Source organism: Brachyistius frenatus, unplaced genomic scaffold (assembly GCF_029030835.1).
Source record: "Brachyistius frenatus isolate BFR_SWC_R1_liver_20210118 unplaced genomic scaffold, ASM2903083v1 Contig_104, whole genome shotgun sequence".
Taxonomy (NCBI): domain Eukaryota; kingdom Metazoa; phylum Chordata; class Actinopteri; family Embiotocidae; genus Brachyistius; species Brachyistius frenatus.
In genome coordinates this window covers 520,435-547,782 of record NW_027210703.1, presented here as the reverse complement: position 1 = coordinate 547,782, position 27,348 = coordinate 520,435, and the positions used below count along the sequence as shown (strand labels likewise).

The following is a 27,348-nucleotide window of genomic DNA, read 5'->3' as shown; positions in this document are numbered from 1 at the left end:
GCTGTGAAGCAATAAACCCCCCCCCCCCCCCTTTTTTTTTTTTTTTTTTTTTTTTTTTTTTTTTGCGCCTTTTGTTTCCGAGGTGGAGCCTGCGATACCCCGACTTTACCGAACTGAACTGCCGGCGGAGCAGACGGACGAGATCGGACCGGAGGACCAGGCAGTCGTTGGCACATATAGCTCTGAGACGCGGCAGAACGGGGAGGAACCATACAGAAAGGCTGCGAGGGAAGAAGAAGGGATTTTCTTTCAGCGGGGAGCGATACGGTTTTTTTTTTTGATCAGTCTATATATATATAAAAAAAAAAAATTAAAAAAAACCCCACCAGGCTTCACACATCCAGGCAGAGCCACGAGAAAGATGAATTATTTCATCCTGCTGTCGCTTTTCGCCACGGTTATCGTCGGAAAGTCACCTCGGCTGAAATTTGTGGTGCACGGTAGGGAAAGCTCCTCTCCTCTTCTCCGAATATTGTCCCATTTTGGACACATTGAAAAGTCATCCAGTCAATGTTTTGTGTTTGCAAAGAGTGTTTGCTTAATCTCTGTTGATGTGTAGCAGAGGGATGAACGGTTGGCGCCGTGGATGGATGGATGGATGGATGGATGGATGGATGGATGGATGAGTGAGTGATTGAACGGAGTGAATTCAGTCGCGAGGGGGCGATGCACCCGGTTATGTCGCTTATCATGACCTGCTGTTGTCTTGACATTTGCAAAAGAACCCACAAAAAAAAAAAAAAAAAAAAAAAAAAGCTGCATTAATAGAGCCGATAAAGCCGTTTTATGACGGGGATACCTCTGGATTTACAACACCGCCCTCCCTCCGCTGACCGAGTAGTAAATTACGCGCTCCGGCGTCCAGGCCCCCCGCACACATGTTCACAGGCGTTTTTTAAATTTTTTTTTATAACAGGATGAGCATCTGGAGGAAAACGAATTGTGCTGCATAATCTTAGTGTCAAAAATAGACAACGCACTGAATAGGTGTTTTCGTGGCCACCTTCTTCACGTGCTTTCCATTACATTTTCCAGATTTCTGCGAAGGCACACTGGCAGATGAAAAATAAATAAATACATGGAATAAATTTCATCTAATTTGCGCAACTTGTAGCTTTTCTGTTGGGTCGTGTCTTTTCTTTTTTCTTTCTTTTTTTTTTTTTTTTTTTTTTGTGGCAACTTTTGTGTTAGGTTTTTTTTTAATTTTTTTTTTTTTTTATCTCGGCGCACTTCCAAGTTTATACGCTGAGCTCGTCTCTGGGTCACACAGGCTCTTAACTAGTGCCCGTGCCTCCACATCTCGACGTCCATAGGCGTACCGAGCGGAATAAAACCAGAAGCACTTGAAAAGCAACCCATCCTCTGCCAAAGAGAGGGGGTGGGAGGTGGAGGCGGGCGGGGATATGGCGCCTCTTTTTTTTTTTGTTGCTCTGAACACCCCGTGCGGCTGTGCCCGCCTGCCACCGAACCGAGAAGCATCATTACAGTGAAATATGACTCTTTGGAGGGTGACACAGTCACCGTACAGCCCAGCTCCAGCGTCCTTGAGCTGCAATGCGGGACGCGGCAGCTGCTCCACACTGCAGCAGTGGAGTCCGGCTCAGTGACAGGGTTGCTTTAACTCACAGCCACCATATATATATATATATATATATATATATATATATATATATATATATATACATGTACATATAGAAAGCAAAAGGCAAAGAAGGGGAGAAAAGGAGAGCAAATGAATGGAAAATTCCAAGCCAGCTCCTAGTTATTTATTCCACTCACGCCTTTTTACACCTCGCGCAGCCCTCTAATATATTCAGCAATCAATAGAGATGGGGGAGCCGTGTGTCAAGTCGTCTGTATCTGTATCCCTCCCCTCCCCGAGGATGAGCACAGTACAAAAAGCACAAGATGACGGCCCCGGACGTGCATGTCATATCAATCAAACTGATTGTTATGCAATGCCAGGGTTGGCTATATGAACACACACACACGCACACGCACGCTCACACACACACACACACACACACACACACACACACACACACACACACACACACACACACACACACACACACACACACACACACACACACACGCACACACACACACAGAGTGAAACATACATATACACACACACACACACACACACAGAGACATGCACAAGGAGGGTATAGGTAGAAAAATTGTCAGAGGAAATCCATTAAAGGAGCCCGTTGGAGCCATTTCAGCACCTCGGACAGCTCCGAGGCACTAGCACAGTTAAATGTCCTCATCTTGCACGCTTTTTGCCAAATGAGGACATTTGGCGGATTCTCACACCTTCAAGGAATTGTTTGTAAGCTGCACAGCTTGGTTTCAGGCTTTTTGAATTTTAGGTTTACTTCAAGGGGTTCAGCTTAGACCTGCTGTGCTTGCTGAAGATATTGTGGCGGCAATGGGAGTAAATTACTTTGCATCCATTTGGCTCCCACTTTTGTCGAATTCTATTACAATAACCTGAGGAGAAACAAGACTTCATCAAAAAAAAAAGCCTGGAAGATAGAACAGGCACAATAAATCCTACCTTCATGGAGGTGCTGTTTTTCTGTCTTTGTTCTAGAGTGTTTACCCTCATTAATATAAATGAGCCAGACAGTTGCATTATACGCTTCTTAGTTTACAGCAATGCAACAGCAACATGAACTGCAGCCTCTAAAATAGTCATGACCTACTGCTGGCTTTGAGCCACGTGATTTACAGGAAAATGAACCTTTTTGCAAAAACAAGTGGTTGGGGTTACTTAATAAGCACAAGGTTGGTTAGGGAGCAAAAAAAAAAAACAAATCAAGAAAATGTTTGTCACCTCCTCGATTTTGGAACTCGTCGTCCCGCATGGCAGTCTGTGACTAATGCCACCTAGCCAACCCTCCCTGCCTCCTAGTACCGCCCGAAAAATGTCCTTTGCACTTGGTCTCAAAACCTGTGTTGCGGGACTTTGGTCACACAATCCCACGTCACTTGCTATTTACGTGCGTGTAAGTTACACGCTTTCAAAAGGCGCATCTTTCGCACCTGGGCAGACATGTAAGTTTCACGCTTACAAAACGTGTGACTGTCACGCCTAGACAAGCCCAACGGGTGGCTATCTCACGCTTTGCTGTAGCAGACGGGCGTGTCTATTTCACGCTTTGCCGCGATACAGGGTCGGGTCGTTAGGTCGAATTTATAGGCTGCATTCGTTTTAGTCAGGTGTACTAAAAGTAGATTCAAGATTATAGTGGGTTTTTTTTTTTGGACATATAGGGGCTAAAAAAAATGATACAGAGAAACAAATGACTAATAATTAATATTAATACTGAATGATAATAACGAGGCAGCGTGACTTGTTTTTTGGCCAGTTTCGGGTCGAAATCCACAACCGTGCCTTGAAATGTTAATATGCTTTAATGTGTCAGCAATCAGACACCTATTTAAACGTCCAGCAGATGCGGAGAGACATCAATATTCATTTCGAGTGGTGTTTCTGTCCACCCGATGAATTCAAATTCAATATTCACTCACGCTTTTTGGTCACCAACCGCCGAGTGGTGTAAATGACTCCTGAGCAGGTAAACGCTCCATCATGTTCCGCAGCTCGGTGCTCACTTCTTTTTTTTTTTTGTCCGTGTGCCTTTTTTTCTTCTTTTTTTTTTTTCTCGGTGCCGGGCAGGTAAGAGTGTGAAAGTTGGCTTATCCAGAGCTTGTTTTCTGAAAACGTCTCCCCTGCTGCTGCTGCTGGGAATGGAGTGATGTGACAGAACCAGGACAGTAAAATTACAGGGCCATTAAACCCAAAACAGCTTGGTGAAATATGCTAAAAGGTTTCGCAGAGCTGAGGTTGGATGACGATTCCCCCGTGGGTGTTGTGACTATGATAGACATCTTTCACATTACACACAGTCATTTCAGCCATGTGTTTATGTAAAATATTGATTAGTGCAGCTTTAATAAGAGGAATACTAAAAACCGGTAATCGTGCTCAACAATTATTCGTAGTTCGTGATTGAACTATATCTGTCGAAGAATCAGGAGAAGAACTGGAGGAATGTTTTGCGCGTCCTCTTTTAGGATTAGGATTAGGAAGTGATATGAAAGTCTGCCTTGCTCTACTGTGTGTTGCGTACACACCTTCAAGGCAAAGAAACCCATCGAGGCCCCACTCAGGGAGGATTCGGGGCAGCGACGGTGCGCCGTTTACTGCCTTTATGGGAGATTTAAGGGCGTGTGTTGCCGCACGAGTGGCCGTCGAGGGCCCCCCCCCCCCCCCTCTTTTTCCCTAATGTTTTCCTGAGGGCTCCCAAACATTTGCCTGTTTTGCCTCTCCTGACGGTTTAAGAGTGACATTAAAGTCAGATTTAGGCAGAGTAGGACAAACGGAGAAGGAAGGAGAGGGAGTCGGAAACACGAAAGAGGAAAGACGGGAAGGAGAACTGAAAGGAAGATACGAAGAGTCAAAGAAGGACGGAAAGAGAAACAACAGCTGTTCTGCATCCTAAATATCGCAACATTTCACTGAAGACGTCTTAGTGTTGACCTTCTTTCTCGGTTGGAAGCCCGAACACATCCATACAAATGTGCTATTGAACCGTGAGCGTCATAGATTTTCTTGCGATGTTCGCACCGGAGGACCTTGAGGTCCGACTAAAAAAAAAAAACTAAAAAAAAAAACTTTTGCAGTGAAAGATTTGATGCAAGTCAAATATCGGTTGTCGTTTGATGTGCTAGTGCCAAAAAAAAAAACTTCATAAGCCTCATCATTTGAGTGTGCCTCAGCCTCTGCATTTTTTATATTTTTTATTTTATATTCAGAATGCTTTTTTTAAGTAGAGACTATTCCCAAAATAAGAAATGCTCTCCACTCTTCATTAATTTGCACATTTCCTTGTACAATTAGGAATCGGTTTCTTTAAAAGCGACTCGCAAATGCGAAAATATTTGAACTTCAAGGATTACATGCTCCTCTGAGGGGTAAAGCAACTCTCCAACCGTTGATTTTAAAGAAGCCTTTATTTTTTTGGGGGGGGGTTTTAAGGAATCATTTTTTTCTGTTAGGAAAAACAAGGCTGTTTTTCTCAGGTTCTGGAACAGGTGACCTTTTAAAAACTCAAAGCTTTCACTCAGCAGCAACGATTAAGTGTCTGAAGAGGAAAGAAAAGAAAATACAAACACTCACACATCGGGAACGCAACAGAGAAGTCGGGGACTTCAGATTATACCCAGAATGTGACATGTCGGATGCGTTCGTCTGGATCCTTTTGTAAGTGTATTAAGGCGAGGAATAAGACGCTTTACATTTTGTCCCTCCTGCGTGATTTTTTTTTTTTTTTGTTGGGGGGGGGTTATTCAAAGAGGCCGGGGCAGCGCCTCTCGCGGTCGGACACTTTCTCCAGTCGAGGACAGGCAGAGGATGAGTTTACGGCTTAAGCGCTCTAAAGGTGCCGTGTTGGGTTTCTTGGCCTCGTTTGGCCGCGGTGTCAGCGTTACTTCGAAAAGGCGCGTTGCGTCCCGTGCCTCTCGGCTGCGTTTTTACGCATTTACAAATGACTTGCATGGATTAAAACGTGTCGTTCGCGTCCATGTTACTCACCTCCCCCACCCCACCCCGGCGGCAATTTGCAATTGGTAACACGCACATTCAATGACGACGCCGTGGACTTGAGCAGAGAGCGCGCGTCGCATTTTGTGTCGAAATCGTGAAATCGGCAATGGAGACCCTTGAAAGGCTTCAGACTGCCTACGCCGATTAAATTATTTAAAAAACAAGGTGGCCGAGGGGTTTTGAGTGACCTTCGCATTTCAAGAGGCTTTTTTTTCCCCCCTTTCTTCGGGGTTGTGCGCCGTCAATTCGTCCCCGAGGTGTCGAGACTGTCCACACCGAGTCCTACAGTCTGAATTGAGATGCGATTACATTTGGCTTCTCCAACACGATGACCGTGCCCGCTCACACCGCGTTGAAAAATGCACGATCGTCGCCCCCGGTGCTCATCAGTCTTAAAACTTTACGCTTACCCCCTTGTAAAATACGATCAACAGAAATGGAACAATGGTTTTAAAACTTAAATCGAATGCAAACTGAAAGGTTCAGGCAAAGATGGAAAATAATCGTCCTCTCGGTCGCACGTCGCCAGCTGCTGTCTTGAGTCGTATGTCAAATTTTGTCAGCGTAATCTCATCTGCGGTTTAGTGTTCAGGCAAAACGGCCAAAAAAACAAAACGAAAACACGATTGTACCACAGTCGGATTAGCTAAATCCAAAGATTTTGTTTTTTGTTTTTTTTGTACGGTCTTGACTGGCCAAGTCTTTTATAATAACATTTAGCAAGCAAGCTGCTGGCAGGACAGAATAAAAGGTGAACACCAGCCTCTCGTGTTTCTAAATTTCTTTTGAGCTCGGTGGAAGTGTGTCTAACGGGAGATTAACCTTTTCTCTGTTGTCGGGAATCAACGGAGACACGGTGGGGAAGCTGTGATGTTCTGCTTGTTCACTGCCAAAGCAAATGTTCCTACGGACACGGCTGGCGTGCTTCGACAGTTTCACAATGTTCCCCTGCAAAGGCTGTCGGGCAGCGGAAGGAATACGCGCAGCGTGTTCTCGCCCGAGCGCTCGGCCACATTGGACTTCCTTAAATATTTCGATATTTCGATTGCGGCCAATAACAAGAGGCCGCTGTTTCCATGGTAACCTAGTTGGTTGGCAAGGGACGTGTATCGCCGCCACTCGCCGCTACTTCATCCTGGTCGCACGTTTTTTTTTTTTTTTATTATTATTTCGGGGACAAGAAACATTTCTGGTCTCCGGGCCTTAATCGGCACGGTTGTTGGAATCCGAAAGCCGTCAAGACACTTTTTCTTGAAAAGACTCTTGGCAAAATAAACGGAGAGATGTATTTCCAGAGGAAAGACGTGGTGAAATGAACGGCATCGGGATTTGCCCCGTGAGGCTTTTAGAAACGCACCTGTTGAGTTAGTCGGCGTTCATCGTTGGAAAATGGAACGCTTTTCAAGATCTTTTTGTAAACGTTTCCGCATTCAACCGCGTCTCGTAAACAGTCGCGGTGATTAACATCTATTTCTAAACGCAAGCACAATTGGAGTGTTAAGTTAGTGCGAGTCTGATCGGACGTGTGACTCAGAGATGCCGCGAATGTACTTCGGAGTCGACCGGAGGTGTCCCGAGCGCAATTCAACCGAGAATCTGTGATTGGATTTGCCCACATGAGTGTTTGGGTGATATTTATGCTCCCACCAGATGCCCTTTATCTCCAACACCCGAGCCGGGTTTCTACAAAGGTTCTCCGTTTTTAATGTAAAATCGCAAAAGGGCAGTAATGTTTGAATCAACTGTTTTGGTAAATGAAAGCAGTTCATAGCTGTGACTCCTCAAGCCAGTTCCTATATTAATGGTTTTATTAAATGGGGATTAAAAAAAATGCTTCGGCTCTTTGCCATTCATGATTCAACCTGCCTGACGATCGTAGGCTGTCGAAAACCTGGATCGCCTTTTACAATAACTTTCTGAAACTACATTCACATACATACATACGCTACATCCTTTCACGTATTGACCTTTTATTATTGCGTTAGACCTCTCACCTTATATATCTTTTTTTTTTAATCAGTACCCATAGCATTTTTCCGTTTGGTTTTTGACTGATTTCCTCTGATTCTTCCTTCTCTTTCTTATTCTTAGTTATTTACTAGTAGTTGTCGTGAATTCTAGTGTATCGAAAATTTGAAACGATCGCTGCTGTTGCTTTTTTTTCTCTCGTTGTTAGAATACATGAAATTGAGTTCCATCATTTAAAATGAACCACACTTTCACAACCACGGGGGGGGAAACGGCACAAATACGTTTTAACGATTGAAAACAACGACAGAGCTCTCGCCTGCCGGCTCACCCTCTTTTTCATTCTGTCCGACAGAGCCCTCCAGGTTCCACTTCATCAAACCCGAGAACTACCTCAGCATGTATCACCAGGAAGGGAGCAACATGCTGTACGTGGGCGGCCGGGCGATGATCTACGTGTTGACGTTCACAGACAGAGGAGTCCGCGACCTGCAGGTACAACTTCACTTTCAGCTCATTTGGATGATTTATACTGCGATGATTGAACAGGATGTTTACAGCGATTCATTTTTAAAGTCTTGATCGTCTATGTTTTTTTTTTTTTTTTTTTTTAATGGGGAGTCGCTGTAAAGAGTAGATACAGAGGGTTAAAGCCAATTAGTGCGCCACAAAAACGACTTACGCAATTAAGTGTGGAATCGCAGTCCCAAAAAAATAAAAATAAAAGGCCGGTTGGTAAACCGGGGGAGCCGGCGGTAGGTTTCTTATTAGCTTGCTTGTAGATAAGAAAACTGATTCCACTCTCTCAAGTTTGGGCTGGCTCTGGTAACCCAGAACCGCCCCATCAGTCCCATTGCTATATGCCTGGATTGCTTCTGTTTTAGCGGCGATGTTTTGAATCTTTTTTTTTTTTTCTATTATTTGTTTTGTTGGTGTTTATTTTCTTTCGAGGTTGTAAACTGTTTTGGGACCATGGCACGTGGTGATTTTACACTTAAGATTAAATTGAATTGGAATTAAGAATTGAGCTGGAGTCGGCAGGCGATCAGTATTAGCTTAGCATAAAGCCTGCCAGTAAGGGGAAACAGGGGGAGCGGGCCTCTTTTGAACAATTTCTGAAGGAACAACTGTTGAAATATATCCAAATTGGTTGGTTGAATTTTTTTTAAGACTAATTTTGAATTAATAAATATTAATTATTCAAACTCACAGGAAGGTGGTCAGGTTTAGGTAACTAAAACACTTTGAGGTTAGAGATATATCAAGATTTTGGTTACATTTTCACATATGTCTCAACACGCTGTGCACTAAACCAGCTCGCTTTCGAATAAATGACGCGCACAATGTTGGTTTCCATGGAAAAATAACAAGTTTGCAAGGGAACATTTTACTGATACTTTTGAGTGGGTTTTCTTCTAAACATACTGTCACTGCTGTTGGAAATTCAACACAGAGAATTTACACTGTATTTTAATTCTTCAAAATGTGTCTCCCCCTGTTGCTGTCCTGCCTGTTTGACCTGGATAAAAACAAATATAGTTGCCATCCTCCTCTGAGGGAGGCATTGTGAGCCCGGGAGGGCAGAAGAGCTCCAGCGCAGGCGGAGGGAGTTAGGTCACGCATGCATTAATCTAGCTGCACTTCTCTCTGCAGAGGAAGAATCAAAAGGGCTAAAAAAAAAAAAAAAAACTATCAACACTGGCATCGAGGAACTAATTTGATGTGGTTTTCTTACTTAGACATTTAAGTGATGCGTTGACAGGTTGCGTTATTTCTAGTGCAGTTTTGTTTTGTGAAGAATAGCAGTAGAAAACGAGCAAGGGCGTTGTTGTTGTTTTTTTTTCATATTGAGATTCAACAGTTGCTTAGAAGGAGGCATTTCTAATTTAAAGGGTAAAAAAAAAAAAAAAACGAAATGATCTGCTTTTGCAATTGAGAACCAAGGCTTGTTTGACTCAGGGGTACCACAGCTCAGCAGTTTCCTCAACAGGAGTAACTCATTGTGACTATTTATACCTCTCTTTCTACTGCTCTCTCCACCTCCATGCGCTGAGAGCAAAAGAGTTCACGGCAAGTCTATTAGGGGTTGTTGAAAGAATTTCTGGGAAATGTGGAGGCAGGTTGTAGAAAGGCACGGCTCCAATTCAAGGCTGCATGAAAAAAAAAAAAAAAAAAAAAAAAAAAAACCAAAAAACTTCTGAATGCAACGAAGAAGCAACAGCGTTACCTAACGAGATGGATGTTTTTTCTGTGAGGATTGTGTTTTAGAAGCAGCAGCGAGGTCGCCGTTTTCCATGCCCAAACGGAGCAGTGTGAAATAAAACTTGGCACAAACTAAACAGTCCCTCCTCCCACAGATCCCAGCGGCATCCGATCAGACTGCAATTGATACCTGCAAGGCAAAGGCCGCGCCACTCGAGGTAGAAACTCATCCTCCCCGTCAGCACCTCCACCACTTCTGCAAAGCACTCTCTCCACCTCCTCCATCAGAGCATTATCATCGACATCATCCCGTTTCCTCGTCACCACCACCACCACCACCACCATCATCGTCGTCATCGTCATCATCATCATCATCATCATCATTACCATCTGCAGTGAAGTTTGTGCCACCCACGTTCTGTTTTAAGTCAATTATTCCGATTAGGGTTCGTGTGAATTATTTTTTTTAAAGGACTTAAGAGACCAAATAATTGAAGTAAACATGCAATAACAAATAAAGACAGAAAATGGTAATTTATGCAAATGAAGAGAGAAATTACACGGCAGACAGCTTCACCTCACAAACAAACCCAGTTCAGCGAGTTGATAATTGCAGAGAATATTCTAATGTGATACCTTGGAGAGAAAGACGGGGTTTTAATGCAGCATCCATAACCTAAAATGAGTCTAAAAACATGGTGTGACAAAGCTTAATCTGAAGAAATGCAGTGCGGTTTTGAAATCGCACCCGTCAAAGCAAATTCCAGGCTGGAAAGATATCTTGGCATTTAAAACAGGTGTACCTTAAATGCCAAAACTGTTTTTTTTGTTTTTTTTTACGATTTTGCATCAGTATATTTTTGAGTTTATTACAGACAAGACTTTTGAAATAAATGTTCCATTTATGCAAAGGATTAAATTCTGCATTTGTTTAGTGTCAAAAAGAGGAGATTATTAACATAAATTTGAATACTTCCTATCATTAGGATTACGTTAAGAGCATATTAAACCTGGGTACGTGGTCCCCAAGTGAAGTTTAAAAAATTTAAAAAAAAAAGCTGTCGACCCATGAGGTCCAATAACATCTGAATAGTCTCAAAAATCCATATCAGTAAAAATATTTGATGTCATCGATGAGTGCAGGGAGCCGGTAGGACGTGAACCAGATGAACTCGCCTAAGCTCATATTCTACGAGACCAAAAACAAAGAAGCCTGAGGACGCTTATATTATTATTGGTAACGTAGGTTCGGATTGCAGACAAAGTCCACGGTGATTATTCGAAGCAAAAATTAATTCCAATTTTTTTTTTTTTTTTACTGAATGTCTTCTCCTGCACAAACGGAGCTAAAGCTCCCAGAAAGTCTGGCGGTGACAGATGGCGGAAAATGAGAACGTCCTGAGTGATGCAGTAAAAATCAATGATCCCGTGAAGGAGAATAAAGGACATCTTTCAGTAATCTACAGCCGCGGGGGTCTTATGGAAAACATTATTCCTAAAGAAGAGATGGAGATCTGAGGTTACCAGCAGGTAGAGCACCTACTTATACAGACTAACTGCATGTTTAACTATAACTGCCCGGTCCAGAATGGTTCTTTTGATGTCCGCTTCGACATCGGTTTATCTGGACTGCATGCAAGTACACAAATGATTAAAAAAAAAAAAATTAAAAAAAGGATCCAGCTCGAACATGAGAGGTAAGTAAAGCTTCCAAAAGACCCAATCAACTCCCATTAAGGGGATTTTAGATTGAGATCTACTATAGGACATTTTTCACTAATCCTAAAGAGGACCACGAAGCCAATGAAAACAGTTGTACCGTTTTACCCACCCTTCGTCAACTCGTCCTTATATGGTCACTTCTAGTTAAAAAAAAAAAAGCAAGATGTCGAACCGCCAAAGCATTCAAAGGTCCCAGAAAGCATTGAAGTTAGACAGTTGGACTCGCTACGTTGGAAATAAATTGGATGAAATTGCGAGGTGCAGAACCATTAAGCAGGGGGAAGATTTTCCGGTGGATACTGGGCTGGTTTTTCCAACGAGGATCACCATCGAGCGGAGTTTCTCGAAGAACGGCGACGCAACATATCACATCTATAATGCTTAAGACCAGCCAAAATGAAAGGACGGAAGAAGACACAGGTTTGAGGTTATCCGATATTTTGCCAGAGAGCACAGTACAGGCGGTCTCTGAAAACAAAGCCGCCCCCCTCCCCCCCCCTCCCACCTCGCCATTTAAACTCACTCACTTGGACTTCAGTGCTACGTTTTAAGAGCGGACAACCTAACATCACAACGCAAACTGTTGAACAGAAAGTTGCATTAACACCCATGCAAAAAACCAAATAAAACCTCAGCCCACCCGCCCGCCCACCTACACATCCACCTACACACACTTACACAAGCTCTGGCCATGCTTCTTCTTTTTTTTTTCTTTTTTTTATTATTTGGATTTAGAAATGCACTTCTGCCGTCTCCAGAGGCCCGTCCGGATTCGTGATTTAGTATGTTTTATTAAAAAGAAAATCACATTTAAACCAAACTTTCAACGTGAGCTAAGCCACTGAAGTCTATTTTCCCAGTTATTCATTTTCATAATCCATCCAGTAATGGCTCGGAGAGAGCAGTCCATTTTCTGCACTTAATGAGTAAGTGGTGCATACGGAGTATTGCAGTGCCGTACTGCAGGTCTAAGCCTCCTCCGGGTTTGTCTGCCAAAAAATGTTCAAAGCGTGGATGACTTCCAACCTTTCCTTAAATCTCCTTCTTTGAGCAATCTGCTTTTTTTTTTTTTTTTCCCCTCTCGTAATCTGCTTTGTTTCTCGGTGCCTCTTTTCTCCTCCTTCCTCCTCCGTTTGTTTTTTTTTTTTTTTTTCAGTCCCCTGGTCGCATCCTTGTTTTCTTTCTCCCTCTGTGTCGTCTCTTTCTCTCTCTAATCACTTTTCCACACACCGTCCTGTGTTTTTGTCCCCCCCCCCTCACTTTCTCTCTTGTAATCCTTCTACCAATCTGTGTATCCCCCCCACCACCACCACCACCACCACCACACACACACACACACACACACACACACACACACACACACACACACACACACACACACACACACACACACACACACACACACACACTTCTTGCTGCTCCATCATTTTCTGCCTTTGTCTGTGTTTTTTCCGACCCTTTTCTTCCCTCACACTCATGTTGCTTCTCTCTAAACAGCTGGAGTGTGACAATTTCATCACCGTCATTCAGAAAGTAAACGACACATTCATAGTATGCGGGACAAACGCCGGAAGCCCCAGGTGCTGGATGCTGGTAAGAGTTTTTTCTTCAAAACAAAATTCCTTGAGTTATTTGCGCGTTCCGCTTTCTTGCTTTTTGAGAGTGCTTCACCTCGAGTCTGAATACTCCTCCCCCAGAAAACACTTGCAATTAGGATTTATTTGTCTGCTGGCTTGTTTCTTCTGTTGCTCAGATGAAGAGTGGGAGTTATTTATTGCCACAGAGGATGTTTTCACATAGACGTGAATGTGTTTCCCCACCGGGGAAAGTTGAAACTTTTGAAACTCTGTCTCGGTGATAGACAGACAACAGTGTTGAGTATATTATATAATGAAAGAGGTCTAGAATGAACAGGGTCTAAAATACAAGACTTCCACCGGGCTCACACTTCTTCCCCTTTCTTTCCCCGACGCAGGTCAATGACACGGTGCTGACTGACGTCCAGGGCGGTCAGATAGCATCAGCCTCTGACATCACACCAGCCTACCCGTCCCAGAAGTCCATCAGCTTGCCTGCAGGTAACAAACACGAACGGGAAGTTACGAGTCTGCTTGCAAGACGTGTATGTTTATCTGGGGAGGTGTGTGTTTGTGTTTGTGTGTGTGTGTGTGCGTGGGGGGGGGTTCAAGACCAGTAACATCCCTACAAAGACAACTTTTTTTGGTTTATCAGCGGACCTTGATCCTTGATGACCCTCAGCGTACAGGGACACTTACTTAATTGGCTCCCTTGTGGGTCAAAGTGAAGGAGCGGCAGTTCTAAAGCTTATTCTAATGAATGATGTAAACCAGAGAGGAGCTCTGAGAGGATTTGCTTTCACTCAGTCAAACTCAGCGAGCGAAAATAAGATTTCGATCACAAGTCATTAGGTCTGCAGCGCAGTGCTGGTAGCAAGTTATTAACCTTGTCAAAATAGCTCAGTATTTAGCGAGTGTCCTACCTCACCAAGCAAAACACTAAACACAGACCAGAAGGTCAAACTACGTACTTTGTTGTTCGGTCTGACGACCAAAACTCTAGACTATGAAATTTGATTCTACTTTACAGTACGTATAATTAAATGTGATTAACAAAACAAAAACCGACAGCTTCTTTTATTTTGAAAGGTATCGATTTCCTTCACGTAAAAGTTGAGCCTGAGAGAAGCACGCGATCAGAATGAGTCCACTTCAATTAAATTAATTTGTATGATTTTGCTGTCATACATGCTGGTATGACCATTTCCCAAACAGTGAGACAGACAAAATAATTCATATTGAAGAAAGTAATGAATGAGGTAACCGGGGGGAGGAGTCGTAAGGTCTGAAATCATGTTTCTGATTGAAGCCTTACGTAGTTCAATTATGAAGTTTTTAATCTTACCTTCTTTTCCAAAAGCTGTCACTTTACCACAGATCATATTTTGAAACAAAGCCACCTTGAACTTTTTCTATTACTTTGCTCATTTGGGTGAAGAGCATCAGAGCGACACTTCAGCTCCCAGGAGCGATCCGACTCTTATTATCACCCTCTATTCATATTATGCAAATGCGTTTATCTGAAGCACCTCACAGCATGTGAAAGAGTCACTCCTTTACAAGTTGTGTTAGATTTTAATAAATCATTTCATGCACCGCATAATCGTATGGACTCTACCTCAGACGAGATCTTACATGTCGCCTACGATCACTGAAAATATTGCTCCACGCTAATTGGTCAGTGAGACATATTCCGATGAAATTCTTTCTTTTTAATTAAACTTACATTCGTATTTTAAACGTGTACGTCGCACAGATCTTCAACGAATCGAGCCGAGGGAAACGATTTGAGTGACAAATGCGTCATTTGTAGCTTCAATCAATTGTACAAGACAAAGAGCCTCCATCAATAGAAGGCGCCTCAATTGAATAATGCAGTTCACTGCACAACTTATTGGTGTTAAACGCTTGATATACACAGAGTATTTAACCGCACAGGGAACTGGACTACCAAGTTCACAGCGCTCCTGTGAAGATAGATCCAATATTTGGATAAAGAAAAATGAAAAACAAAAAACAACCAAAAAACAGTAAGAAAGATATTGGAGATTTAAGATGTAGGATTTCATTCTAGTGCCTCAGTAGATCATGTATATAAATTTGTTAAGTGTAACATCATGGAGGGGGGGGGGAGGGAGGACATCACACCACCCTGAGTGCCAAACGCGCAAGAGTCACCATCTGCCGCTGTGCAGTCACATGGGGGAAGAAAAAAAAAAACCAACAACCAACAAATCACGAAGCCGAAACGGAGTCGCACAGATTACAACACGAACAGATTCAGGCGGACATTTTTACAGAATCCTGTAACGCGTACGGGAAAAGGGCTGTGCAACGGGAGAGCTTCTCTTTCAGGTTTTAATCAGCAGGGAGACAAATCCTGCTACAGTATAGGAAGGGATCATACATCTACGCACGGCATTCGCTCCACAGGAAGAAAAAAAAACAAAAACCTCAATATCTGGCAGCATTTCAATATCTTCAGACTGTCTGGCAGGCTGTAATATCTGTCTGTGCTTCTTGCTTCAAGATATTTATTGCTTTCTTCCAATTATCTTCAAGCAGCCGTGATGGGTTCGTGGAGAGACTCGATACAGGCAAAGAGTTACACCCCCCACCCCCCCTCCGCCCTTTGTAATTCGTGAAAATACAGATCTGCGAAATATAATGTCGTATGCAAAAGGCAAACGTCGTGGGTAAAAAAAAAAAATTAAAAAAATCATCAGTTTCACAAAGTCACCAAATAGGACTTGGATGCCTTGCTCCGGTCCACGGAGAGGGGTCGGGGTCGGAACCACACTAATTGCGTAATTATCGTGCATTCACTGAATAGAGCTGTTTTCTAATTAAGCCAACCTTTCATTCGTCATATTGCTTAATGAGGGGCACTCAGAACTGCCTGTTTGCTAACGCCGTCGAGTACGGATGGATTGTTTGAAGGGACACTCGAATCAGTTGCGAGGTTAGTTTGCGCTGCAGGAGGCTCCTCCAGATGGGGGAGCGATTTGCCGAAGCAGCGAGGCGGCCCAAGCGCTGGAGCTGAGCAGCATTCAAATAACAATCAGTCCTAATGAAGATGTTAGTGCCATGATTTCAAATGCCCCCGCCCCCCGCCCCCAACTCCTCTGCATTGCTATGGCGACAGAGCTCAAAGTGGGGTTTTTAAGAACATGGTGATTGGTGAATGCTAATCAGTGCAGTCAGCTATTCTGCCTTGATGTCTTCTTTTGCTCTTAATCTCATTTCCCTTCCCTGTTATTTTTTTTTTTTTTTTTTGTGGTTATTCTGCCTTTATACTCCCAGGCTTCTTCTTTCTTTTTTTTTTTTTTTCCCTGTCCTCGCTCTCCCACTCTGTGTTTAATGTTCTCTGTATCCTCCTTCCCCTCTAGCCTCAGTCAATCCCCCTTCAGTGTCGCTTCAATCTCTCTCCCTCTCCCTCTGAACCTCGTAGCGATCCATCAAACGCACACTGAGCCTTTTCTCTCTTTTTTTTTTTTTTTTTTTTCCACCCACCGCTCACACTCTCTTCTCCCGTCCTTCTTCTTTTCTTTCCCTGGCTGTCTTAGACGGGAATCTGTATTCTGCTATGTCGTCGGTGGGAGGTCACGCTGGCTCGATCCGGCGTACGTTCGGCTCCCAGAAACTCCTGAAGACGGAGAACATTTGGCTGCTGAGTGAGTAGGAGGAAGGGCGGATGGCAGAAAAACGCACCGGTTTAGACTAATGCATATGGAGATGGTGGGTGGCTCTCTGTAAATGTACTACTTCCATTCCCATGGGAGGGAGAAAAAAAACAAAAAAAACATGTAGGTGTATTCACTGTCGGGTGTCAGAAGCCTATCCGTTGTGATCGGACATTTATGCTCCTGTTGATACTCACGATGTGCCTTTTTTTTTTTTTATTTTTTTAATTAGCATCGTCTCAAATGAGGTGATGGAATCGTGAAATAAAGCTGCACTTGAGAACAATAATTCCAAATGCAAGAGACGTTTTGGAAGCAAATTGGAAAGAAATGAACGATGTCTCAGCAGACGTATTTTAACCCCTTCGCCAGATCCGCAGTTTGCCGGTGCAGCGATGATCCCGTCTTCGCAAAAGTTCAAGGAGGAGATCTACTTCTTCTTCAGTGAGATCAACAAGACAGCCAGAGTGGACGAGGAGCCGTACAGGGCCCGGATAGGCCGGATCTGCATGGTAACAACCCAACTTACGTGCCTGCCATTGCGGAAACGTGGCTAAGTGTAGCTCTGTGCATCAGATTAACGAGGTGGTTCCCGACCTCGTATTGTGTGTTTTCATCTACACGCGTTCAACAGAGAGAAACGTCCACGGCGTGAAAAATGGCCGCCGTCAGTCAAAAAGTGAGAAATCCGTCTGGTCCCACTTTGACGTACTTAGTCACCAACGCAACCGAGAATTACCTGTGCAAATCCGGCACATCACGAGAGGACTCGTGAGATTACGACGTCCCGGACCGATCTCTCTGGACCCGGCAGTAACCGCTTCAAAAAAAAAACAACCAAAAAAACATAACACGCTCTTTTGTAAAACACACAAGTAAAATGTGCGAGTAAGACGGTTACGGAGTATCCTGGAAGAGACGTATTGCGAAACTAGGCCAACTATCTCTATACCAGTTGTTTTCCCATTAAGTATCTTCATTAACGTGTATTTCTGACCTCTTCCACCACGTCTTGTGTCCTACTTTGCTCAATACACAGTGCGCAGTTTAAAACAGATTTCAATTTGTAAGAGGGCACCTTTAACAAAGCTAGACTTTCTCTTTCCGCGTGTGTCTTCGTGCTGAACTAGGTGAAGCACATATTGGACAAATCTGTCTGTTGAATGTTCTGGAGCGGGACAAGCCAAATCGTTCCCTTGGCCAAAATGGCAGCTGGAGGGAAAGGGAGTTCAGGGGACGGAGTCGGATCTCGGCAGAAGACGATTTTAACGACCCGGTATCAAGACCCCGGTATGACTTCGGTGTCCCCGTCTTTCTAATGTAATTTCCAGGTGGATGAAGGTGGCATCAAACCCCTGCTGGAAGACTCCTGGACCACCTTCATGAAGGCGCGGGTGATGTGCGGCTCAGGAAACACTCAGCAGCAGTACAACAACATGAGGCAGGCGGTGGTGCTCACTGCTCAGGACAAGAGGGCCGGGGTCCTCTACGGCCTCTTTTCCAACGCCTGGTAAGCTGGAACTCCACCACAAACACTTTTCCTACTATCCGAGGCTCAAGTGGCGCAATTAAAATGAAAGCTACTTAAAGAATTTGGGGATACGAGGTCGTAAAGTCCCAGTACAAGTACGAGTGAGGAATAAGGGTTATCCGAGGGTCAATGTCGACGTTGCTATTGGACTCGTATCCAAGAATTCAAAAAAGGATCAGGAGGATTCAGGATCGGTGGGGAAAAAACAGAACAGTCAAATAATACAATGAAGCAAACTGATAACACAACAAAATACACAAAACAAACAAACAAAGTAACTGACACTTGTCCACCCACACAAACAGAACACGCCACGCACCACGCAAGCGTCTAATTTTATCCCATTTTGACATAATGTGTCTTGCCGGTTTCTGTTTCTTCTTGTTTTTTTGTTTTTATAACAACAGATTTTGTTTTTCCCTTTTTCTTTCTTTCGGATTCAGAATCTGTCAAATGATTTTCACCGAGTGTGCAAATCAAGTATGCACATAATTTAAGTGCAGGACAGACTGTTCTGTAGTTTTTGTGCAGAGGGGGAGGGGGAAGGGCAGGAAATGTATTTATAAAAGTTGAAGTTTGTGTGGAAAAAAATAATAGTAGTGGAATATTTCCCTGATTTAAAACATTTGTGTTGCAGGGATACAACCTCATATGTACAATGTTACGTAGAACTTTGAATCATTTTGGTGGATCGGTATTACATGCGTCTTGATATGTAGTTGCGAGGCTTCGTTTAATGCGAACGAAAGAGAAATCGATACTCGTGCAAATTGGGGATGCCGCTTACCCTCCTCACTTCATCTGCAGTCCTTTTCTCTGGTCACAGCTGACCGAACGAACACGCAGAACTGCCCTGCCTACGTGGGAAGGTGCACGGCGGCGAGCTAAACTCGCCGGCGGCGAAAGGTCAAAGGCCAAAGAGTTGGAAGTTCTTCTCGAAAGCAATTAGGAACCTGAAACACCAGATAGAATTGAACAAATGAAATGATTTGCGGTTGCATGCGGAGAAGGTGAGAAATCTGGAACAAGAGTCAGACCAAAGGGGAAAAGTGATTTTGTACGATAACTACAGTTCATTTGTTGTTACAGTTGCTTAGCGACGCGCGAGCCTCCGACGCAGATAGCGTCCGACGACGGGTATCGACCGTCTCAAGCCTCGAGCCAGAGGATTTCTGGCTGAATTTCTTGTCCCTCAGAACCTGCCGTTATTGAGCCCTCTTTTCTCTGCCTTTGTTCAGGGGCAGAACGGTGATCTGTGCGTACTCCATCGAAGATATTGACCAAGCCTTTTCCACATCTAAACTGAAGGGCTACAGCAGTTCATTCATTGGCAGTCGTCCTGGGACGGTAAGAAAAATCCACTAGCAACATTTTTTGTTTTTTGTCACAGGTCCAAAAAAACAACAACTTGCAAATGCATGAGTCAGCCTATATTTCAGAGGCGAAAAGATTGAAGAGTTATTTTTTTTTATTTTTTTTTTTTTTTTAAAGGCCTGACTCGATAAAAGAGCAAGCAACTTTCAGCTCTCGGCCTAAAGGGTGTTTTGTTTGTTCCCGTGCCGGGCCTGGTCTAAATAGACTGAACACTTTCCTCCCCTCTCAGTGCGTCCGCAAAAACCCCTTGTCGGCGGAAAACAACATCAAAAACCTCGGGGTGATCAGATACCACCCAGAAATTGAGGACGTGATCCGACCCGTCGGCGTGGCTCCGCTCGACCTCCCCACAGACGACCAGATCACGCACACTGTGGCGGACATCGCCCTGGCGGTCAACGATGAGCACTACAGCGTCCTGTACCTCGGAACAGGTGTGTGTGTGTGTGTGTGTGTGTGTGTGTGTGTGTGTGTGTGTGTGTGTGTGTGCGTGTATGTGTGTGTGTGTCTGTGTGTTAAAGCTCTAGCTATCTGGAGAAACAACACATGCTAAATGTTTCGTGGTGCCAAATTTCTGCCCCCAGACTGAAAAAAATGCGTCATCGTAGCGTGAAGTTTGAGGCTGTGAACAAACTGGTGGGTGGGAAAGCGTATTACTCACTCTGACCTTTACTTAAATGCTAACACCGGCTTTAACCTATCAGTTGTGTGGTTCTGACATCTGCTCCTTTGGTCAATTGCTGGAAGGGCCCTATGTTGAAGCTGCATTAAGCTCTAGAGAAGCGGAGGAGCTCGTAAACAAGACAGAAACACACCCTCCGACCTACCACTGTCTTTTGGAAGTTGCTCTGGCAAAAACGGCCCAATTTTCACTGCATTCAGCTGCATCGTAGCAAAACCGTGTTCGCGTCCACCTGAGCACGTTTCTTTTGTGTTTTTATAGATCTGAAATTAGACCCTCAAACTGAAATTGCACACCAGCTATTGTTAAAAAAATGTTTTTGTCTCTTTTACTGCAAGACATTTCGCTTTCATCCTCAGCCAGTTGAGTCTGTGCGTTGGGTTTGGCCAGAGCTGCCTGCTGCTGCTGCAGGGAATGGGTTGAGTTGCTGAGGCCGAAACCAAACAGCGAATGAGCCGCAGAACCAAAATCTGTGAGCTCGAGAGAGAGAGAGAGAGAGAGAGAGAGAGAGAGAGAGAGAGAGAGAGAGAGAGAGAGAGAGAGACCGCGAAGCTCTGCCAGCAATTGTTATAGTTCTCTTTTTGTTAGCGAAAGAAAATCCCTCCAAGAAGCAAACGCTGGACCTGCTTTGTGTGCTTCGTCCCTGTTTTTTTTAAAGGGCAATGATTTCCAAACTGCGGTACGCGATGTTTCACCTGGAGGTACTCAAAAGCCTTCCTGGAAGTCCTTTCAATTTGCACTCCAACTGATAAAAGTGCAAAAGAAAATGTCATTTCATTTGACTTAAATACAGACAACAGGTATTACATGCACACGCTACACCTACGGCGATGTAATTTGTTTCACGCTTAGTGATGTCACGCCACGTTAGCGCTAACGGTGAGGTTGACCTGACGCGGTGGGACGTTGTCGGTATCTGCCGTGGGAAGGGGATCATGGGAAATGTGCTCTGACACGTAGTGGTACGTGGTCTGAAAAGTTGAAGATCCTGCGGCTTAGGGGAAAATCCTACACTCTGCATCTCATCAACACAATTTGCACTGCACACTGTGAAGTCTCAGGCTCCGCCAGCTCAGCACTAAAAAAAGGATAAATTAAAAAAAAAAAAGATTAACAAAACATCACAGGCAGGAGACGCTTAAATTCTTAATTCAAGCTCCGAATTGTAGAAAGTGTGCAAAACTGACAAATGGTCAAAATCTATTGTACTCTAAATCTATTCAACAAAAAAAAAAAAACTCCTGCCTTTCCACAAGACTGTTTTCATTTGATCAAAGCAGTATTTCTGAGCTGTTGCTGTTGCCCATAGCCGTTCCTCCAAAAATTGCATTGTGCCTCAGGGAGATTACTATGGCAACCATCACAAGTCATATGCTCATATGCGAGTGTCTCACCGCTCTGAAGTTCACCAAAAAGATGAGCGAGTGTCATTCTTCAGAGGGCAATTTCTCCCTTTCTGCAGCGGGTACGTGCCCGTCATTCATCAGCCCTCTCCGGGCTGGTTATATTTCTAGCCAGCAGAAAACAATGTAGAGTTAAAAAAGACAGGTTGGTGGCCTCTAGCTGAGGGCTTCACAAACTGTGTCAGTAATAGGAGGGGAAAGGAAGAGCTATGAACAGCCTCACGGTCTCTATGGTGGCCTAAAAAGAAACTAGAGCAGTTTGAATCACACTGGAGAGGCCAGAGGAACAGGTCTTACTGGAGATCTGCGCTTCCACAGACAGAATGTTTCCTGGTTTTGTTTTATATGTATATATATATATATCTTTATTTTTTTGATTTTCTTCATTTTTTTCAACATGTGACCAAACATATGTTGTCCAACCCTGCTGAGTATTTCTGTTGTAATTTGTTGGGGAAAGCCTTGGACTCCATTTTTTTATTTTTTTTTATTCGGTTTAATAGTACTCCCTTTTTCCGCCTGTTCAATATTGCATCGCCTTCGCATCAGGGCGTTGGCTATAAATATTCACAGCTCGTAACTAGTCAAGCTCATCAATCAGCATAATTCATTTCAAACATGCTTGCGTAGAAGCTGCCTCCTTGAAATAATGCAATCTCAAATGAGTGAAGCAGACAGACAGCTCGTCATGACGGATTGCTGCATTAGAACCGTTTAAACCAATCAGCAGCGGCGAAGCCAAGGCCCACCTCGAGACCAGTGGCAGTGAAATCGAAGCAGACGCATTTTGGGTAGCCCTGGGACATTAGTCGTCCTCCGCGGTGGGAAAAAATTCCGATAAATATTTCTCACAAGCATCGGAGACCGCGCCGTTAATCTTTGTGCAAGAAAGCGCAACAGCTGATATCAGTGCGGTCGCCAGGAGAGCAAATATCACCGCAAGTATTCAGGCAATAAATATAATTGAAAGGGATGAGCTCACCCTCAGGAAGGCTGTTTTCGGCTGAAGACCGGCGTAAAGCTGGCATTCGCGTCTAATGGAGTTAGTCCACTTTAAACGAACTCTGGCGCATTTGTCTGATTCATTTCGTCTGCTGTCTTTCAAAGTCTGATGCAGAACAAACAACCTCGCTGAGGCCAACATCAATAGTTAGGTGCGCTTCTTCTTCCACACAAACTCTGTTGTGTTTGTTGGTGGTGATTGAGGATTTTGTGAAAGTCAACGGGATAAGCTAAACTACCGACCAATCCACATATGCGTTGAATAATTCATACGCGTAGAATTTGTTTTTTCCCGGACGTTCCCTTCCTCTTCATTCAGTTTGCCAGCCGTTTGGTGTCGGTGGGAATTGTGATTGGTTGGACCTCTAGGTGCCACAGTGCTTTGCTTTAAATTACAGAGACGGAAACTGTGAATGTAATGCCTGGTCCACAAAGCAACTCAACTACTGGCAGTTCAGTTAGATGTTTGGTTGTATCATAGCAAGTACTGGATCTGTATATCTCATTTCAGTCCCTTTTCCCAGTGCCGGCACCAGCTTTACTCTACTCTGCTTGATTGCCGTTGGTGCCGTGTACTTTTTGGGGGTTTTCAGTTTTACTGTAGATAGTACCGCCTCAATGCCACATCATTACGACAACGACACCACGCAAAACTGGCGTGACGTCATCTTCAGAGCGACAAATTCCGCTGGAGCGTTTTAGTTGGTAACCAAACCGAGGACCGTCGACGCCTCCTCCATTGACCGAGGCTTGGTTTTGTGGGTTGCCATTAATCAAGTAGTCCAGTAAATATAGCAAAAAAATTACAGCCACCGTGTAGCTTGGCTAGTTAATAACGGCGGATTAGCGCAGGAGATTCTGTGTTGCCACACAGTGACAAAGGGATTTTGACAATCCTGACGGACCAATCAGTGGACTGCATTGTTTTCAACTCATCTTCTGCTCTCGGTTCAGCTCGCTTGGAAGCTCGAGGAAGGTGATACCCAAAAACTATTCCAGGTACCAGGTACTATCCACAATTTTTAACCAATGAAATACAAAGTAAGTGAATAGTCGAGCTGAGCCGTTAACCGGCATTGGAAGAGGAGCTTTTTTTTTTATAACTCCATATTCTTTTCATATTCTTTTTTTCATTCTAATTTCAAATTTGTGGCCTTTTTCCCAAACTCATACCGACTCAAATGACTAGGAAGAGTAGCGAGGATTCTTTTGTCAAAATAGATCAATGAGATCAAGATCTTTTTCACTTGTGTGCACAGTGCAACGCGACCACACACAAACATGCAAATCTCCACCAACACGTGTTCAATGCAGAATCAAAATTACTTTTATATTAAAGAAAACAAAAGGGGAGTTCACAATGCTCGAGTTAAAATAGATTTAAAAACGGGAGTTAAACAAAAGCAGAGAAGCCAACTGCAAGCCGGCAATCAAGGATTTAAACAAAACAGAATTTAAAACGGTAGCATAATTGTTTTTTTTTTTAATGACAAAGGAAATACATCACTTTTGTGTGGATGCACACAATGAAGTTCTGGTGAATAACACTGAAGGTAATACAAAGAAAAATATGTTTACATGAAAACTCCACAGGCCACATTTATTACAATATTTTAACAAGGAATAATGACATAAAATTGTTTATTGGTTATTGTAATTTGTTTCAAATGGTTTTCAGTTCATCCAGAACTGCTCAGCAGCGTCTACATGATTGCTACTTTAAAAAGGGGACAGGGTTTTTGTTTATTTTGTTCTGATTAATTATTTTCTTTTTATCAAAAAAATTGGACAGAGTGAATGGGACAATACATGTAAACACATTTATTATCTAATTATCTTGCAGTTGGTAATATGCAAAAATAATAGTACACCCAGCGCACTACCATCAATAGCTCTGTTTCCAGACAGACTTCTTTTTTATTTTATGATTTATGATATGTTTTTGTTCTTTTTACCAGAATCAACAAAGGGAGAGTTTTAGACTTCGATATACTGTACCCCGAAACACAAATCTCCTCCCGCTCGTCTTTCATATGTTACTTTCTGCGCATGTTTTTCCTCTAACTTTGTGTCTTTGCCACTTATTCAGCCGGTCCGCGTAAACACTCTTCGGCGGGCGGCTCAGCGCTCACAGGCTCAAGTGGAGTGGCTAGACTCTCGGTGCCAAGAGAGGGCACCTTGATGGTGGCTGCTTTGAAAGTAGAAAACATGATTCATTCAGTTTCGTCATTGAATTTCAACACCCACAGAGGCCCAACATCTTGTTTATTCTAGTCACAGGCAAAGTGATGCATTTGGGGGCTAAAGGAAGTCACTTTAAAATTTTGACCTAGAACAAACTGGAAGGGTGGTGCCACGCTCCTAATTAGCTAAATAGTGCACCGTATACTCGGCTTCAAACCCATCTAACTAGTCTCGGTGGGACGCCCTCTGCAAGGCGCAGGCTGATGGGGGAACGCAGCAGTAGGTAGGTAGGTATATACTTTATTAATCCCCGAGGGGAATTTTTATTATTATTATTATTTAAAAAAAAAAATAATATTAAGTATTCGACAAAGTGAATTTCCTCTGTCTTTTGATCACCCGCCGGCAAATAATTCAGCAGAATTTGTGCATATAATATCCAGATACTTCAATATCTGTCATCTTTATAACATGGCCAGCAAGGATAAGCTCTGCAAGGAGCTGCTTAGCTACCCTCAAACAACAGATTCAATTAAGATAGCGCAGGTGTTCTGCCGGATTGGTATTCCTCAAAAGTATACTTAGTTCATTTTAAATATTTGACTGTTAGTCACCTGATTTCTGCAACAACAAAAAAAACAGTACTGATTATTTCTTTTGCATTTTGGTTGTGGTGATTTGTCAATTCTTCCTCAAAGGCATACAAGCGGGTCTTGATGTCCCGGTTATTGTTTGAGGTATTGTAAACCTTTTCTTGTGGGCATTCGTGACTTCATCGAAGTCACTTTTGGTGAGAAGTGTTTCAAAAGGGGCACTCCACCTATTTTGCACATAAAAGTCTTTTGTGGATCTCGGGGAGTACTACTGCTCGTATAAAAAATAAATGCATAAAGGCTTTTATGGCGCCCTGAGGGAGCTGCACGGAATCGGATGAATTGACTCAAGTGATGTCTCGAGCCAAAACCGGTTGGGGTTAAAGAGTTTAAAAATAACGTGAAAAAGATCCAGGGGTGTGGAGAAGCAAGGTTACCAGACCTCTCTAGTGCACTCCTGACCTCTACTTTTCTCTCGAGGTCGCTGCTGGCGTAACACACCGAAATCTCAGTCAATGGTTGAGTTACATTGTGTTTGTAGGTCCCAGGTTTTGATAAGAAGGAATAATGCATGAAATCCTTCTGGATCCTTTTTTTTTTGTGAGTACAATGTTGAATTGATGGAATAATCTTCTCTCTACATGATTTGCTCATGGAAACAGCAGAGATTGGAGATTGGGGTTAAGGTTTAGATTAGGCAAACACTTGGGAAATATTAGGGGAAAGATTGTACTTACGGTCAAGGAAGCTAAAATGACGCCCATCCTCGACAACAAATTCGCCACCCTTACCTAAAGGAGGCAACTTCCTGCCCTGTGCCGTGGGCTCGCACAATGAAGATCTATCTACTGTGAACCTAATTCCATGGATACCAGGCTGTCTAGTTCAAGGCGGATCAAAAAGAGGATGAAAAGTGCTAACTCCTAAATGATCTACGGTCGGTCACCGAAGTTCAACAGCCCGAAAACGTCTGACTGTGAGCTCCGACACGGAGCTCTAAAGAGTCACTTAGAAAAAAAAAAAAAAGCAACAAAGAAGGGATGAAATATCGTAGCCCTTTGAGAGCCAGTGGAGAAACTGGAGCAGTTCGTCTCCGATCCGGGGGGCCGGAGGAAATGTAACAAAAGAACGGGCGGCGGTGAAAGATTTCTCTTCCTTCAGTAGCTCACTGACGGATTGACCACCAGAAGATGAAAAGGCTGCTTGGACCATTTCAGTCATGGAGGTGATACAGCAGAAAGAGCCCCTCAGGGATGCAAGAAATGTCAGCGCCATACACTCGTTTCAAGTTGACTTTATGTTTGAGATCAGAAGCTATATCCTTTTTATACATTGACACTTCGGGTGGCCTGAAGGTTAGAAAGGCGGACCGAGGTGGTGCCTGACTGGGGAAAATGGGCCGGGGAGGCGAATGATTGTAATTTAGAGAGAAAGGAAACAGATCTTATTCGCAAAGGAAGGTGAGTTTGAATCGCAGCAGGACTTTTTTTTTTTTTTTTTATATTGGCAGTTGGCTCTCTGTCCTTTAACTCTTAAATATTAATAATAAAAACAGTCAAATGTCCACTTACCGTCAAATTACAGTAAAAACCTTAAGGTATTCTACAGAATAAAAAAATAATAATAAAAAATATATATATTTAGTTTAGACCTTCTTTACGTTCTAAAAGTCCAAATAAAGTTCAATTTGAAATAAAAACAAAACATAAATAAGCATAAAAACTGAAAAACATTTTGAGAAATACCATGTGACATCATTGATATGAAGATTTACTATATTCTTTGGTAAATTCGTAGAATTGTCAAATCC

At 43.3% G+C, this 27,348-nt stretch overlaps 1 protein-coding gene across 1 annotated transcript in view; it reads left to right on the top strand.

Moving 5' to 3' along the window:
* The first annotated feature begins 307 nt into the window (after nt 1–307).
* LOC138628743 (semaphorin-7A) overlaps nt 308–27,348 on the top strand; it is a 38,601-nt gene continuing 11,560 nt past the window's right edge. The window contains exons 1-10 of the mRNA XM_069711952.1: nt 308–440; nt 7,941–8,080; nt 9,943–10,005; nt 13,007–13,102; nt 13,485–13,587; nt 16,653–16,760; nt 17,142–17,281; nt 18,101–18,279; nt 19,539–19,647; nt 19,904–20,108. Coding sequence (XP_069568053.1) covers nt 362–440; nt 7,941–8,080; nt 9,943–10,005; nt 13,007–13,102; nt 13,485–13,587; nt 16,653–16,760; nt 17,142–17,281; nt 18,101–18,279; nt 19,539–19,647; nt 19,904–20,108 — 1,222 coding nt within the window. The 5' untranslated portion in view covers nt 308–361. The remainder of the gene's footprint in view (nt 441–7,940; nt 8,081–9,942; nt 10,006–13,006; nt 13,103–13,484; nt 13,588–16,652; nt 16,761–17,141; nt 17,282–18,100; nt 18,280–19,538; nt 19,648–19,903; nt 20,109–27,348) is intronic.